This window comes from Natrix helvetica (assembly GCF_964273705.1).
Source record: "Natrix helvetica genome assembly, chromosome: Z".
Taxonomy (NCBI): domain Eukaryota; kingdom Metazoa; phylum Chordata; class Lepidosauria; order Squamata; family Natricidae; genus Natrix; species Natrix helvetica.
Window position 1 is genome coordinate 63455436 of NC_138554.1, and position 18259 is coordinate 63473694.

The 18259-nt window shown below is 40.5% G+C and overlaps 1 protein-coding gene across 4 annotated transcripts in view; it reads left to right on the forward strand.

The window, feature by feature from the left end:
- DDC (dopa decarboxylase) overlaps window positions 1-18259 on the forward strand; it is a 111503-nt gene that overhangs the window by 66885 nt on the left and 26359 nt on the right. For all 4 annotated transcript variants that reach the window (XM_081931898.1, XM_081931900.1, XM_081931899.1 and 1 more), the window contains 4 exons: window positions 3094-3160; window positions 6219-6313; window positions 14122-14189; window positions 15091-15167. In XM_081931898.1, the coding sequence (XP_081788024.1) occupies window positions 3094-3160; window positions 6219-6313; window positions 14122-14189; window positions 15091-15167 (307 nt within the window). The remainder of the gene's footprint in view (window positions 1-3093; window positions 3161-6218; window positions 6314-14121; window positions 14190-15090; window positions 15168-18259) is intronic.

An 18259-nucleotide genomic window follows, 5' to 3' on the forward strand; every position in this document is an offset into this window, starting at 1 on the left:
GAGCCCCATGAAGTCAGTTGGTAAACTGCTATTTATAGCTTTTATACTTACATTGAATAAATGAATGTCATGAGAATAAATAGTGATAAGTGAACCCTTTTTCTTTAACTGGATTTGCTCTGTAGCTTTATTTTAATGATGGATCAGTGTAGTATTTGTTATGACAATATGGGTCACCTTATAACCATAGTTGAAATATAAAATTGCATTAGGGTAAAAAAAATCTAGGTTTGTGTAGTTTGTATTTTAAGTTTGTACAAAATATTTTTTGGAAAGATCATGACTTGAGTATCATATTTAGATGTTCATGACTTATTTTATTGGTAGCATAACTGTGTAAGTTTTCTATATATACCATTGTTTTTCACAATGCTTCTATTCCTCTTTCTCTCTGTATGTATAATATAGTTTTTCTTTGAAGGAACACAAGGCAGTGTTATGGTTCTTTTTTTTGTAGTTCTCAACATCCCCATAGACAGGCACAGTAAATGCCTGAGACAACCTAGGAAGATACATTTGAACCTGAGTCCTTTACAGAAACAGTAAAATTATTTTCAACATTTCCAGAATCCAAAATTAAGGAAGCTGTTGAGCATTCTGCAAAGTTATTCTGTGCACTGTGCTTATTGCTGGTGACAATATTTATCAGAAAATTTTAAGTTCCACAGTTATTTCAAAGCTAATTGCTTTTGGTAACATTGCCCAAGTGTGGCTCTGAAGGAGTCTTGGCATAGATTAACTGCATCAGTCAAGACAAAAAATACATCCCTTTTTTGGTATATGACTAGAGGATTGGGAAAATCCCCCTTACCTCCATCTAATCAGGTACTAATTCATGCCTGGGAGGAATATTTTAGAGAGCTACAATATATACAGACCCTGACAATGTAACCAATGTGAGCCAAATAAGTTTGGACCAAAACCCTTACTGGCCTCCTATCAGACCAGAAAAGCAGGGGTGGGTTCCTGCCAATTCTAACCTCTTATATAGAAGAGGTTCCACAAACCTACCGTGCCATTTAGAAGCAGTTCCAGCTCCCTCCCCCCACTCGTCTGCACCTGCTTGTCTCACCCGCCCCTCACTGATTGGCTGGCTCACCAATCACCCCGCCCGCCACTAAGATTCCTATCTAAACCTTAAAGTCTTAAAGCTATCAAGTTTGAACACCCCTGGTTTTTTTTTCTAAAGGGTTAGGGGTGCAAGGGTCTTGTAACTTGACAGTTTTAAGACTTGCGTGCTTCAAATGCTAGAGTTTCTGAGCCAACATTTTGGTTGCTAAGCAAGAGCGTTGTTAAGTGAGTTTCACCACATTTTACAAGTTGCCACGCCCACCCAGTCACATGACTGCCAAGCCACTCCCACTCAGTCACATAGCTGGCAAGCCACTCCTATCCAGTCACATGGCTGGCAAGACACTCCCACAAAGCAAGCCACACCTACAGAAGAGATTCTAAAAAAATTTGAAACCCACCACTGCAGAAGAGGTATCCTGGCTGATTGGCTGATCCCTCAAGGCTAATAAGGCACCAGGTGCTGACAGTATTTTGCAAGAAATAATTAATGCGTTAGCATCTCTTTTTACATATATAGATAAAACAGGCTGTATGCCAAAAGATTGGGGATTAGCAATCATTATACCAACCTACAAAAAGGGTAACAGAAATGACCCAGGCAATTATAGGCCTATTAGTCTTCTGAGTGTTGTTAGTAAATAGTATGCCAAATACCTAAATTATAAATTTCAGGATTAGCTAATTTTAGGGGGGATAATCAAAGATGAACAAGCTGGATTTAGAGAAGGAAAGTCAACAATGGATCTTATCTTAGTATTATACCATCTGGTCCAAAAATCACATATTAAAAAAATCCCCTCTTTTTGTAGCCTTCCTTGACTTTAAGGAGGCCTTCAACTCAATATCCAGAAATACCCCCTGGGAGAAATTAAAACTCACTACTATTGATAAACGCCTCCTCTATCTCATACAAAAATTGTATGCTAATTCCACCTTGAATGTGAGATGTAACCCTCGAGGGACTTTATCCAGCCCACTAAGGGTACAAAAAGAAGTATGGCAGAGTTGTATTCTAGCCCCCTTCCTCTTTAACTTTTACATCAATCCCTTGATCAATCTTTTGCACTGACCTATACTCTCCTAACTTGGCACAATGTAAAATCCTGATACTCTTAGATGCCAATGCTGTTGCTATTATCTTCCTAATGCCCATTGGATTTAAGAGACCAATCACAGCAACAGATGACAAATTGAAAATTTTAGTTTTCACTAAAAGACCTATTCAATACTCTTGGAAAATAGAAGGACATAATTTAGAACAGGGGGTTAGACTAGAAGACTTTCTAATTCTGTTATTCTGGTATGTTATTATTTACAAAGAGGCTTCCTGAAGGACCTCAAACGTATGCAGATCTCCTTCACCAGGAAAAAAATCTCCCTTTTTTAAGCCAGCTTTATCTGAAGACATTTCTGTGGTTATGTGGCCAGCATGACTACAGGCAGGGCCGGATTTTCCTATAGGCTAACTAGGCTTCAGCCTAGGGCCTCAAGATCAAGAGGGGCCTTTTATTTTTATTTATTATCTGTGCCACATTTTTTTTATAAAGGTTAGTACCAATTACAACATGTTTCATTTAATATATTGATATATATCACAGTCATGATGCATTTTATTATCTCTCATGTAATTTACAAACTTAAAAATGGGAGGTGAAAGGGCCCCATAAGTGGAATAGCCTAGGGCCTCTTTTCTTCTAAATCCGGCCCTGACTACAGGCCAAGAATACCGTAAACTTCCCACCAAAATGGTACCTATTTAACTATAAGCATTTGCATGCTTTTGAACTTTTAGGTGGGCAGGAGGTACTACAGATAAGCTTTTGTTAACAAAATGTTTTGTTGTCTTTGATAAAATATGCCTGCATAATCATAGAACACCCTAAAATGGCTGCATGAAATTAGATTACTGGCTTTTTTCAATCGTGAATATACTGAAAGTTATGTTTATTGATTGTGTATTATCATCACATTAAATGCTATTTTTAAAATGTCTATTTTTGTTGTTTTTTGGATTTTCAGTTGGGTGCAACTCTTGGAACTACAACTTGCTGCTCCTTTGACAATCTGCTAGAACTGGGTCCCATTTGTAAGTTAACAAGTGATCATTCTATCTGAACACTGAAAAATCTGCTTTTGGTATGTCTTGTTGTATTGTATTAAGCCCTGTGGAGGTTTAGTAGAGTTTGAGTAAGAGACCAGCTCACAGAAAAATTTTGTATTCTTGCACAATTATATCAGACAAATACATTTTTGGCATCATTTCTAGAGCTGGTTGAATTTTTTAGCTGGGAAAAATGTATTTTACTCATTTTTATGCCACCCTGTCTCAAATCACTACAATATTTTAGCACTTATATGTAAACATTAAAAAGCATATATGAAATCAGAAGTGTAAAATCCTTAGAACTCTAGAAGTCTGGACAAAAAAGATCAGTACTCCACTCCCTCCTAAACTGGAGGACAATGGTGTCAACTTTAACAGCAGTTTGTTCCATGATGAAAGATCCAAGAAAAAAAAAATGTCATGGATGTATCCATGATGAAGCCTGCCAAAGATTACAGCAAACTGTGCAGGAGAAGCCTCCCTGTAGGTATCCTGAGTCTAGCTCTATACAGCCTTATACCCCAAATTGAGAATTTTGGATTGAGCTTGGAAAACAAGGGACAAGTAGAGGAGCTGTTTCAACACAAGTGTGATGTAGACCCTCCAAGGTGTCACATTCTTGGTTAGCTATAATTCGTCTTGAAGGAGTGTCTTGTAATGAAGTCACCATTGTCAGATTTCTTTCCTTATCTTTTTTCTAGATAAGGGTACAGCTGATTTATTAACTGAAACTAATAACATCCTCTTTACCTAAGCAATGCTTGATCCAGGAAGATTGTGACCAGAAAGGTCACTGGCAGGGCAAGTCACTAGATGAGAATATAAACTGAGAGCAAACCCCATTCTTTACTAGCACTGATGTTTCCTAGTTTGAATAATGAAACATCTGCAAGAAAACAACCAAACTCAGAGAACACGAAGCACTCATTTCAACACTAAAGCTAAAAATATTATCCTCTATTGATTATTTGGAGATCAGTATGATTCTCTCCAGGTATTGTCTGAATGCCCCTATATCTACCTGCAAAATGATATTTTATAAAAATGACCAGTGATCAAGGAAAAGGGGATAACATACAGTCTGTTATGGTAGAAGATACATAAGAAATTTAAAAAAGCATTAAAAAACCATTGAAGAATGAGGATCCCAATCTAGAACAGCAGCATCAGAAGATGAGGTGTGATTTAATGCCTTTCATATTGGTCATTAACTAAATATTATCCATAGCAGGTATGACTTCCATAATATTTCTTTGATATAATCTTTCTTCTAAGTGGTAAATTACAGGTTCTGTAGATCACTACATTCTTGGAACATTATAGAAATAATTTATTTTCTACCTTAAAATAAGAAGTTTGGTGCTGAGCCTACCCATGATATATATATAATAATTGAGGGATGGGTGAGGCTGTGGAGAAACCAAACAGTGAGCAATCAGAAGAGCAGAAATGTTTTTAATAGATTATATTCCCTGAAAATGTATTCCATCAGGAAATCAACGGCTGAGAAACTTCCAAAGCCAGTAGAGAATGGATCCAGATAATCCATCTTTTTTTGTAAAACTTTAAATATTATATGACTGTTATTGTTTGGTATCTTTCCCCAAAAGGGACATTAAAGACTGGTCAATATTGTTTAAGAATTAGCAGTACAGTATTGGGTATGCTTCAAGGGATTCAGTGGCTCAGTGGCTAAGACGCTGAGTTTGTTGATCAGAAAGGTTGGCGGTTCGGAGGTTCTAATCCCTAGCGCCACGTAACAGAGTGAGCTCCTGTTACTTGTCCCAGCTTCTGCCAACCTAGCAGTTCAAAAGCATGTAAAAATGCAAGTAGAAAAATAGGGACCACTTTGGTGGGAAGGAAACAGCGTTCCATGTGCCTTCGGTGTTTAGTCAGGCCAACCACATGGCCACAGAGATGTCTCTGGACAGTGCTGGCTCTTCAACTTTGAAACAGAGATGAGCACTGCCCCTTAGAGTTGGGAATGACTACAACACATGTGTGAGGGGAACCTTTACATTTACCTTTTATAGGGTATATTTCAGGACAATTGACAGAATTTCATTGATTTATTTATATTGCTTTTCTTAGACAGCTGGATCGTATCCTGCCCCACACATCCCTTCGGCCGATTCGCTCACACAGAGAGGGACTCCTCCGGGTGCCGTCCACTAGGCTGTGCCAGCGGGCGACACCCAGGGGAAGGGCCTTCTCTGTGATGGGCCCGACCCTCTGGAATGACCTTCCCCCTGATATTAGAACAACCACGGACCTCCGCTCCTTCCGTAAGAAGCTCAAAACCCACCTGTTTAATCTAGCCGGCTTGGCCTAATTCCAGCTCTCCCACCTCAGACTGTATTTTTAAATTTTGGTCTTAGGCTAAGTTTTTAATTTTTATAAATTTGTACAGGGGTTTAAAGTTTAATTTGATTTTAACTATATTTATGATTATTTGTAAGGTTTTTAATTTGGTACCTGTACACCGCCCCGAGTCCCTTCGGGGAGAGGGGGCGGTCTAGAAATCAAATAAAATAAATAAATAAAATAAATAAATAATTCATGGATAGAATTCAGATTAAGTTGATTATAATTAACTTTCTTGAAATTTATGGGAAATAAATTAAATAAATTATATCCAATTGCCTCAGGGATTTCAAAGGCTCACTTTATGAGTATTAGACCTTCTCCCTACTGTGAAGCTATTGTACTTTGTACTATCCTTGAACAAACTGATGTTTATACTGGCAGAAAATGTACTTTTACCAGTGTTCATCCTGATCATGTTCCTACAGCCTTCAATCAGGCTTGTCACTGGGTGGTGGTGTCCTAATTTTGGAAGTGAAAAGTGTATTTAGCAAGATCATGGATTAAACCCTCCCTCTCTGACTGTCATCATCCGGCATGCCAACTGCATTAAGACATGGCTAGTTTTGTGTCTCTCCTGTTTTATGTGGGGCAACTGCCAACTGATCATTCTCCCCACCTTGGAAACAATTTAATTAGGTAAAAATATATTGCATCTAAGATATTTTTTCCCTAGGTAATGAGGAGAATATTTGGATGCACGTAGATGCAGCCTATGCTGGGAGTGCTTTCATCTGCCCTGAATTTCGTTACCTTCTCAATGGAGCAGAGGCAAGTCAAAGTCCTATAATTCAGAATGTAATACAACCGGACCATTTAGCTGATGCTTTTACAGTCACATAAGACATTGTTTGGTATTAACATCAGTGTTCCCAACATATCATCAGTGATTCTTAACAACTTGACCCGCAAATGAAGTTAATTGTTCACAGTAAAACAATGGATTGCTTTGACTTACGCCCACTAGAATGTTAGGAAAGTAGGTCCTCCGTGGTATAGAAGTGCCATGTCTCTTTGATGCAGATAGAATAATGGCAGAGAAGTTTTTCCCCATAATCCTACCCATAAGTTCCAGCTATGGTTTTAGCAATTAAGCTGATTGGACTCTTGGGGCAAGAAAGAGGGTCAACTAAACAGGCTATACACTAGCCAGAATTTTGAATATAAGTCTCTTTCAAATAAACAGCCTTAGTAAAAAATATGTGGGTAATTTCCTAAAACAAGAACACTGGGATGATCTCTACCAATCCTGGTATCACTTTGGCTATTTTAAGAAGGGAATTAACAAATACTAGGGCAGATGATATATCAATTGTCAGCCTACACTGGCCCATCACTCAACCATAACAGTATATATTCAATTCTAAAAGACACCTGAATGGACTATTTAATAAATGAGGTTGCATTCCTGTAGCCCTGAACTCCATATATAATCTGCATTCCTTACTGCAGGGTAATATTGCTGAAACATCCCTCCCCTCTTTTCTCTAACCTAAGTCTTCATAATGTGGCTTTTAAAATCTAAAATAAAATCCTGAATAACACAGTGGAGACTGTTACTATATTAATATTATTCAGGATGTTCTTACCCAATGGAGGGCAGTGTAATCTCTCATTCTTGAAGTAGAAAAAAGCATTTTTTGTTGCAGCAGAGTGATCCTTTGTTGTGTGTATGTGTTGTGTATGTGCATACATGTATGTGTGTTTAAGAGCATGGGTATGTGTGTGTCTATATATCTGCCATTCTCCATTTACATTATTTTGTTCATATATTTACATACGTTATAGCCTCTACCAATTTCCTAGAATTGCAGGAGATGCAGGAATAATGGATTTCACATTTGGCAGGAACGTTATCTCTTGATTTTGCTCCAAGATCTTATTATCAGTTAACTATATTCTATATCTTTTAGCATTGGAACCAAGAGATTCAGGCTTCATGGGTATCTTTCACACCTGCTTCTTGACTGGGATACACAATATCTGCTAAAAGTGATACAATGGTACTTGGGCACTCATCATTAATTGATTCTGGGAGGTGCAATAAGTACCAAAAATGATGAGTACCAAACATTTGGTACTTGTAATGAACCACAAGGCAGCTGACATAGACAAGTTCTAGCTTGTGCGTTGAGAACCAAATTGAGTACTGGGACGGAGTTTGGTTTCAAAATGTGTTGAGAATGAAATTCAATGAGTTACAAAGCAGATGAGTATCAAGGTACCATTGTATCTAGAGAATGAAAATGTGGTCTTACTGTAAAAAAGACATGCAACTCCTTCTTCCCTTGACTATTTTTGCTAGGACACTTCATTAATAAAGTGTTTAACAATTGTCAGAGATTGGCATGCCCTGCAGTCCCTGGGCACTGCTTTCCTGGCAGGGAGAAAATATACTCTCTCCCATACTGGCCAGGTATTTCAACTGATCTCTGGCTCAGAGATCTCAGAGCAGCTGCTGGTTTGTGAAACCAGGAGGAAAGGGGATCAGGGGAATCTGTCTCATATTTGTTAGCATTACATGCAAATCTTAATATGCATTATTAATATTTAGGTGACAGGGAAGCAGTAGGTTGTGGGAGATTTCTAAAGAAATGCTGAGAAATATGTTTCTCCAGGGGGTTATAATAAAATCCCTCAATTTATCTCTCAGCTGTTTTGTTTATCTTATTTTTAAAACAGGGAACCAAGATTTAAAGCACTAGACCTTTGTTTGAAAAGAAACCTGAGAAACATTTAATAGACAGGTGGGAGACAGCTTGTGTATGGTGCAGAGACAGCTTGTACATGGTGCACCCATCATCCCTTGCTGTCAGCTAGGCTACTTTAAACATGAATTCAGTGCTCTTTTCAAAGAGCCCTACCCTCATGTTTTTAAACAGTGAAAATGCTTCTCTTTCAGAAGAATTGTAAATATAAAAGTTTAAAAGTAGCCCCTCAAATAGCATTATTTGGGGTTGACATGGTGAAATAGAATTTCTCCTGTTTCTCCATGTTTTTTCTAGAGCATCTGTTGGTTATCTAGACCCGCGCCAGTCCGGCTTCCGACCCGGGCACAGCACGGAGACGGCCTTGGTCGCATTGGTTGATGATCTCTGGAGGGCCAGAGATAGGGGTTGTTCCTCTATCCTGGTCCTATTAGATCTCTCGGCGGCGTTCGATACCATCGACCATGGTATCCTGTTGTACCGGCTAGAGGGGCTGGGAGTCAGGGGCACCGTTTTACGGTGGTTTGGCTCCTACCTCTCTGACCGGACGCAACGTGTGTTGGCAGGGGAGCAGAGTTCGACCCGGAGGTCACTCACATGTGGAGTGCCACAGGGATCGGTGCTCTCGCCTCTCCTGTTCAACACATACATGAAACCGCTGGGCGAGATCATCCGTGGCTTTGGGGTGGGATATCATCTGTATGCTGATGATACTCAGCTATACATTTCCACCCCGAACCACCCCAATGAGGCCGTCGAAATGATGTCCCGGTGTTTGGAGGCCGTACGGGTCTGGATGGATGGCAACCGACTAAAACTCAACCCTTCCAAGACGGAGTGGCTGTGGCTTCCGGCCCCCCGGTTCAACCAGGTGCTTCCATCTCTGGCCATTGGGGGCGTGCAACTAGCCCCCATGGAACAGGTGCGCAATTTGGGCGTCCTCCTAGATGCCCGGCTGTCCATGGATGACCATGTAATAATCAAGCAACGAATTTGCGAACACCTAGAAGCAAACAAAGTAATAGCCAAAAGCCAACATGGATTTGTCAAAAACAGATCATGCCAGACTAATCTTATTGCATTCTTTGATAATGTGACAAAATTAGTGGACCAGAGGAATGCCGTTGATATAGTTTACTTGGACTTCAGTAAGGCTTTTGATAAGGTAGACCATAACCTACTACTAGATAAAGTAGAAGAATGTGGGTTAGACAGCATCACCACCAGATGGATTGGTAACTGGCTGACCAACCGCACTCAACGTGTAGTTCTCAATGGAACTGCATCTACATGGAGGGAAGTATGCAGTGGAGTACCCCAAGGCTCTGTTTTAGGCCCAGTACTCTTCAACATCTTCATCAATGATTTGGATGAGGGAATAAATGGGGAACTCATCAAATTTGCAGATGATACCAAGCTGGCAGGAATAGCCAACACTCCAGAAGATAGGCTTAAGATACAGAAGGATCTTGACAAACTTGAACATTGGGCACTATCTAATAAAATGAAATTCAATGGTGAAAAGAGTAAGGTTCTACATTTAGGCAACAAAAACGGAATGCACAGGTACAGTATAGGTGATACCTTACTCAGTAGTAGTAACTGTGAAAGGGATCTTGGAGTCCTAGTGGACAACCATTTAAATATGAGCCAGCAGTGTGCAGCAGCTGCCAAAAAAGCCAACACAGTTCTAGGCTGCATCAACAGAGGGACAGAATCAAGATCACGTGAAGTGTTAATACCACTTTATAATGCCTTGGTAAGGCCACACTTGGAATACTGCATTCAGTTCTGGTCGCCACGATGTAAAAAAGATGTGGAGACTCTAGAAAGAGTGCAGAGAAGAGCAACAAAGATGATTAGGGGACTGGAGACTAAAACATATGAAGAACGGTTGCAGGAACTGGGTATGTTTAGCTTAAGAGAAAGAAGGACTAGGGGAGACATGATAGCATTATTCCAATATCTCAGAGGTTGCCACAAAGAAGAGGGAGTCAAACTATTCTCCAAAGCACCTGAGGGTAGAACAAGAAGCAATGGGTGGAAACTAATCAAGGAGAGAAGCAACTTAGAACTGAGGAGAAATTTCCTGACAGTGAGAACAATTAATCAGTGGAACAGCTTGCCTCCAGAAGTTGTGAATGCCCCAACACTGGAAGTCTTTAAGAAGATGTTGGATAGCTATTTGTCTGAAACGGTATAGGGTTTCCTGCCTAGGCAGGGGGTTGGACTAGAAGACCTCCAAGGTCCCTTCCAACTCTACTATTGTATTGTATTGTATTGTATTGTATTATGTAACAGCCGTGGCTAGGGGGGCGTTCCATCAGGTCCGCCTGATGCGCCAATTGCGCCCCTTATTGGACCGGGATGCCCTACGCACAGTCACCCATGCGCTAGTGACGTCTCGCCTGGACTACTGCAATGCTCTCTACATGGGGCTTCCCTTGAGATGCACTCGGAGACTACAGTTGGTCCAGAACGCGGCCGCGCGGGTGATTATGGGGAGGTCTAGATACTCCCCTGTAACACCTCTCCTGCGCGAGCTGCACTGGCTTCCTGTGGTCTACCGAGTGCGTTTCAAGGTTTTGATTATGATCTTTAAAGCGCTTCATGGCATAGGACCTAGTTACATGCAGGATCGCATCCTGCCCCACACATCCCTACGACCAATTCGCTCACACAGAGAGGGACTTCTCCGGGTGCCGTCCGCCAAACAGTGTCGGGGGGCAACATCCAGGAGCAGAGCCTTCTCTGTGATGGGCCCAGCCCTGTGGAATGACCTCCCCCGTGACATCAGGATTATTTCCGATCTCCGCTCCTTCCGTGTACAGTTGAAGACCCACCTCTTTCAATCATCCGGCCTGGCTCAACCGTAATCTTTTCATATTCCTCCTGACTGTCTTTTTTAAATTTTAAATTTTTATTGTATATTGGATTTTTTATTAGACGGGGCATGTTAATGGTTTTAATTTGTCTTAATGTTTTAATCTATTACCTCCTCCGTGCATGTATGTCTTTGTATATATGTATGTTTATATATGTCTTAGTGTACGCCGCCCCGAGTCCTGCCCGGAAAGGGAGCGGCTAATAAACCCAAATTTATTATTATTATTATTATTATTTCTTGGGATTGTTAAAAAGAGCTGGCAGATGGACTCTCCAGTTTTCCTGGGACCCTGCTCAATTCTGGCAGCTTCCTGCCAAATCTGGTAGGAGTGATAAGAGGACCTGTTGGAGACTGCCTTTTGCCCTTTACCAATCTTTCCACAAAACTCTCCTGCCAGATTGGGGAAAGGCCTCTCCTTCACTGTCTTGGTACTAGGCCATCTCAGAATCCATGGGCATAAACTTCTATTAAAATTTGCTGCTTCCCCTATCTCATGTTAGGGAAGAGATTGATGACTGATATCCTTACTGGTGAGTAATCTTTCCCTTTTCCTACATATTCCTCATCCTGTCCAGCTCCCGGGGGCAGCAGAAGAGTCATTTGAAAAGTTATGTGTGTGCCTGTCTGAGAGGTTATCTAGTGAGAACTATGCTACATGGAAATGTCCTTTTTGGCTGATAGATTAAAAAACTCCTTTGTAAATAGCATAAAGTAGTCACAAACCCTTGGATATAGTTGTGTGCTTCTGTCTTTTTTGCCAGCACCATTGCACGTATCCAAGCCACTATCCTAAAGGATCATAAATAATCAAGACCCCTTTGGGACTTTTATTTGACTACAGGAAAATAGAAATGAAACCAACCAACTAACCAAGTTCCTTTGATGTTCTTTCTATTCAAAGGAAACAGAAAAATGAAGTGATGAGCAAGGTTGGCTTTCCTTTTTCAATAGCCCTACAACTATAGATTGATACTGTCAATTTATTTGAAATACATAATTCTATTTAATTACCATCTTTCCTACCTGCATTTATTTGAAAATCAAGGTAGAAAAGTTCTTGCTTTGTTTCTTCAGTTCACAACAGAGCATGGGTGAGAAGAATTTGTTTAACATTTTGTGTATAATATTTTTCTTTTATATTCTTCCCCCTTTTCAATAATGCCTAGCTACTTTCCCTGTGCTTCCTTAGATAAGGGCAATGCAATTTCCTGGGCTTCTCTTCAGCTGTCAGATAAATTCTATGTCAACAGAAGAAAAAACAATATTTGGAGAAGGTCAGTGCCTACTGGCTACAGACTAATAAAGAAAAAAGAGGGGGAAAGCTAACCTGTAAAGCATCTCTTCTTTTCATTTTATCAGCAAACAAAGCCCACCGTAATTTCCTGGGTAGGTTTTATTGGCTTTGGAAGGAAATGAATCATCACTTGCAGGGTAACACAGCATTTTTCAGGGTAGCAACCATTCAATAAGTGTGAATAAATTTCCTACTGATTTGCTCACTATTCCTATCAGATAAGTTAAAGCATTTGTTTTACATAACCGAGCAGTAACCTGATCAAAAAACCTTTGCAGGGAAAGTCTAGTATTCCCAAACTTTTCCTTTCAACAGGAGTTGCTGGGTCATAGGTCTTTTGCCATTCTTAACACCGTTGGGATGAAGTGAGGACAGTGTTTAGAATGTGCCAATTCACATAGCATTAGCAGGTGGTTATATTTGGTCAATAAAATTAAGTAATTTTGTCAAATTAATCCAAGAATAATCTTTATTGATTGTGTGAAAAAAACCAGTTAGGTATAGCAATTAAGGCACCTGACTATAAACCAGGAGATTCTAATCCTGCCTTGGGCATAAGACCATATGGGTGATCTTGGGCTAGTCACCCTCTCAACCCTAGGAAGAGACCACATACCACTTCAGACAAGTGGCTGTCCATTCTCTTCTTAAAAGCCTTAAATGATGGAGCATCCACCACTTCTGAAGGCAAGTCGTTCCACTGGTTAATTTTCTCACTGTTAAGAAATTTCTCCTTAATTATGGGATGCTTCTCTCCTTGACTGGTTTCCAACACTTGTTTCTTGTATTGCCTTCTAGTGCTTTGGATAATAAATTGACTCTCTTTTTTGTGGTAGGCCCTCAAATATTATATTGACTCATATACATTCTTTGTTTTTCTGCATTTCTGTAGATATATACCGGTAGTGATTTTTTACATATAATGCAACTCTACCTCCTCTTTTGTAAGGTCTGTTTCTTTTGAATAGTTTGTCTTCTTCCATCAGTACATTTAAGTCATGAGTTTCATCCCAGTAAGTTTCGGTAAATGGCAACTATATCATATTTGCCCACATGTACGAGTAATTGATGTTCACCTTGTTTTCCCCCCAAACTTTGAGCATTTGCGCATAGGCATTTTGAGTCCTTTAAAGCTGACTTTGGATATGCTTCCTAAATCTCCTATTTTATATCTGAGTTTTTCTTCCTTCCCATCACTCCTTACCTGATTGTTTGGTTGTGTTGAGGTTTATGCTTGTGAATGAGTCCCAAATATCATAAGGATTGGTTACTGCCCCCCCCTTTTAGTTTAAAGCCCTTCTAATAAATTGAGTCAGTCATTTTCCCAATACATTCTTCCTGGTTCTTGTGAGGTGCAGCTTATCCCTTGCTAGATGTCCTTCATGTAGGTAGTGCAGACCATGTAGATAATACTGACCATTCATGTAGGTGATACATGCATCATTTATGTAGGCAATGCAGACAATTACTACAGTCTTCATTATTTTTATGCATAACTCAGGATGGTGAACATACTTAATAATCCTTCCTCCACCTATTTTTCCCACAGCAATGCCCTTTGAGATGGGTTGAGTTGGAAATTCAAAGAGGTCTTTGAACATATCAATATTTATCGCATTTTAAAGAATGACATTTTGGAAACTATTTCAGGTCATCCTATAATAGTTGATCTGTTTTCTTTTTTTGGTAGTATGCAGATTCATTCAACTTCAATCCTCATAAGTGGCTCCTGGTCAACTTTGATTGTTCAACTATGTGGTAAGAAGGAATGCAAGAATTATTAATAGTGTTATCACATGACATTTCTCTCTAAAAGAATATGATAGTAGGCAGACTTATATGGAGTATCTATGTGCCATTACTCTAATTTACTCTACTGATTTTAGCAATTGATTGCTTAGATCAAAAGTGCCTCAACAAATTTTAAAACAAGCTGCTTATCATTCAAAGTAGTCCAAGATCCCTGAGTTGCCTCTTCTTAAGAAGGAATTGCATGAATTCAGACTCACTCTTCCTAGAAAAGCAAGCCATAGAGTTAGTTCCCACATTATGATAAAAAAAAAAAAAAAACCAGAGAAAGAATTACCACAATTTGTTGACATGCTTCCATTGGCATAAGGAATCAAGAGAACATGAGATAGTATGCATTTCATTCTGGCTCATTCATGATAAAAAAAGCCTTGTGCAGACAGAATTACAATTTTTGGCAGAAATCTCTCACTCACTGTGTTAATCCAGATTCTATATGATGTCTTACTCTATCCCCAGAATGTACTTGAAATTTTAAAGGAAAGCATGCAAAATACATTACAAAAAGTGTTTACTAATGGTTAGGATATATGTAATGTCATATTTAGGTTTGTTACATTCATTATTTTAAGATAAGGAGATTGTACATTTACGTGACTTAAACACTGATGAATTCATTAATCTTTGTAGTTAATTGTTTTTACTTTATAGAACTGTAGACTTGGAAAGGATTCTAGAAATTATCTAAAGCAACTCTAATTAATTAATGAGATCAAAGTTTAATCTCCAGTTAATACTTCTCCATTTATTAATCTGAATTGATTTAACCTTATATCTCTATTTCTTATTTTCATAGAAATAGGTAACTTTTAAATAAATCAGTGACCATCTATATTCAATATTGGTGCAGGGTGAAGAAGAGATCGGATTTAACATGTGCCTTTAAAATAGATCCTGTTTACTTGAAGCATGATCATGATGAATCTGGTAAAGTGCTATTAAATAATAATAATAATAATAATAATAATAATAATAATAATAATAATAATAATTTAATTTTTCTTAATGTAAATAATCTTGGTCCAGTTTAATGAAGTCATGTAAGACAATAAGAGTTAACAGGATTCACAATATTTCCCTACTGTTTCTGCTTGATTTCTCTCATTATTTTTGAGAGGTACTAAATTGCACTGTCACTGAATTTTGAAGTTTGCACTCATAGTTTCACTTTTTGAATAATCAAAGGAATGGACAATAAGTAGCATATTGTCAAGATATTTGAAAAACATGCTAGGTTATGGTGGATTCCACCAAATTGAGTTTTAGACTCAGTTTAAAATGGAGAATCTGTACTCAAAAAACTGAATCTAAAGCAGCCATACAAATATTTGTTCAGTTTTTTCCTAATATAGTTAGTAAATATTATTTTCTAAGCTTTGAACTTTCTGAAAGATGTTTATTCAGAAAAATAGTAGAGTTGGGAGGGACTTTACAGGTTTTCTAGTTCAATCCCCTGTTCAAGCAGAAGACCCTGCAGTATGTTAGACAAATCACTGTCCAATCTCTTCTTAAAAAACATCAGTGTTGCAGCATCTCCCACTTGATGCAGTTTGTCTCCCAGTTGATATCAGAATAGTTAGTCCCACATTACTTACTGTGGTGTGTCTTAGCTAAATGATTAGTAAAAAGTTCATCTATTTCCTCTATTTGGTTGAGTTGCCTGTAGCATATAACTATGATAATGCCATTCCTTTTTCCTTTTATCTTAACTCAAATGCATTCAAGATTTTTATCCTTGGTTTTTTGCAATTCTAGAAGTCTAGTTAATTCTTACATATGCAACTCACCCTCCTGTTTTGTTAAGTCTGTTTCTTTTGGACAATTTAAATTCTTCTAATACTAGGTTCTAGTCATGGTCCAGTCTAGTTCTGTAGGGAGAACAAGGCAGGCAGGAACTGAGGCAAGGCAGGTTGAAGCTAACACAACCTTTATTAACAGTATAACATAGCAAAATGTAAGGCAAACCTCGACCCAGCAAACAGCAACATTTGACAGCTGACAGCTGTTTTATACTAGAGCTGCCAGATGCTGAACCAATAGCATTCTCCCGCCAGCTGGCTGCTCGTGTCTCAACCAATCAGGGGCCGGCAATGATAGTCAATGGCGCCATAGCCTCGAGGACTTAACACCCCTTTCCTCCAAGTTAGCACATGCATAGTCAGCCAATACGCCGGCCGGCGTCAGTTCTGCCCAGATCGCCTTAGTTCAGGGGCAGTGGCCAAAGGAGGAGCTGCTGGTGAAGAGTTCTGTGAAACATCAGAAGACTGCACAGCTGAGTTGGCGGGAAACTGAACCACCGTGGGACTGACCAGATTCTCAGGTAAGTCTGGTGACAAGAACACATTGGTGGGGGGTGTTGTGTGCAGCTCTGTCTGCGCTGGAGCAGCCTCTGTCGATATTAGTTCCCTGTGGCAGGATTGGGCCTGCACCGGGTGTTGGTCTGCTGCACTGGTGGTTCACCATGTGAGCTGGTTGATGTGTCGGCACCACATTTGCCCATCACTGAGCTGGACCTTATAAGAGTAGAGTCCAGTTAGTTGCGTGATTTGTCCAGGAAGCTACCTTGGTTTGGCCCCATAGTTTTGGGAGTAGACTGGTTCTCCCACATTAAAGGCCCATGTGGAGTTGCCTGTGAGGGGGCTTTTCTCTGCTGCATAACCGAGGTGTAGTCGGTCTAGGGTTGTCCGGAGCCGACGACCCATAATCCGTTCTGCGGGACTTTGCTTGGTGATTGGGCATGGGGTTGTATGCTGTGCCAGGAGGTATTGGGACAGTTTGTTGTGCCAATTCCCTGGCCCCAGGCAGCCCAATGCCTCCTTAGCCGACCGGACGGTTCGTTCTGCCAGGCCATTTCCGGCTGGGTAGAACGGGCCATGAGGCCTGTCGTATGCCATGCTGGCATAAAAACATTTGGACAGGTGGCGACGTGAACTGGGACCCATTGTCAGTCACCACCATGTCAGGCAACCCATGGGTCGCAAATAGCCTCCCCAGCACCCTAATTACAGCCTCCGAAGTGGTGGAGGGCATGAGTGCCAGCTTCACCCTCTTCGAGTAGGCATCTATGAGGACCAAGAAGTTCTGCCCTAAGAACGGGCTGGCAAAATCCAAATGGACTCGTGCCCATGAAACCCAGGGCATATCTCATTCCCTGATGGGCACAGAAGGGGGAGCCGGTCTAGATTGCTGGCACAGCTGGCAGGTGGCTACCCAGTTTTCTATTTCCTGGTCAATCTTGGGCCACCACATGTAGCTTCAGCCCAAAGTCTTCGTGCACACAATGCTCGGGTGAGCAGTGTGCAGGCAACTTAAAATTGGCGACCTAAGCTTTGTGGGAGCTACCACCCCATTGCCCCATAACAGGCACCCATTAAGGATAGACAGCTCATGCTGTTGTATAGGGTTGAAACTCAGGATCTACTGGCCCCTGTGGCCACCCCCTGCGCACCCAGTCCAAAACGTGGGCCAATATGGGGTCTGTGGCAGAGAGCCTGGCAATATCCCAGGCGGATACTGACATGGCCAACTCTTCAATTAAGAGGACCAAAACTGTAGGATCAGGGTCCAAAAACAGGCCCTGGCAGAGGGCAGCGACTGGGGGCTTCAGTGTGCCACAAGTTTTTCCTGGGGGCACACTGGCTATGTGTGGCTATGTGTGAGGGAGTTGGAGAGGTTTTAGATACATTGGCACCACCTGGGGGTCCAAGTTAAAAGAAAGTCTCATTATATTTACCAAGCTTGTTGTCAAATATGTCTGCGAACTTGCTGGCCAGGGCAGCGAAGGAATCTGGAACAGCAGAGTGGATGTTGGAGATGTTGAATCCCAATGCAGAGAACCAGTCATGTCCCAGGAGGCTGGGCAGATGGCCATCTACAATGATGAGGGGAAGAGGCCCCTGGAAGTTATTGCTGGCTATGGTGAATGTGCTGCAACCCACAATGGGTATTGGCTGTCCTTGATAGTCTCTGAGGCGAAGTGGGCACTGCCTGAGTTGAGCTTTGGTCAGGCTGGGCACTAT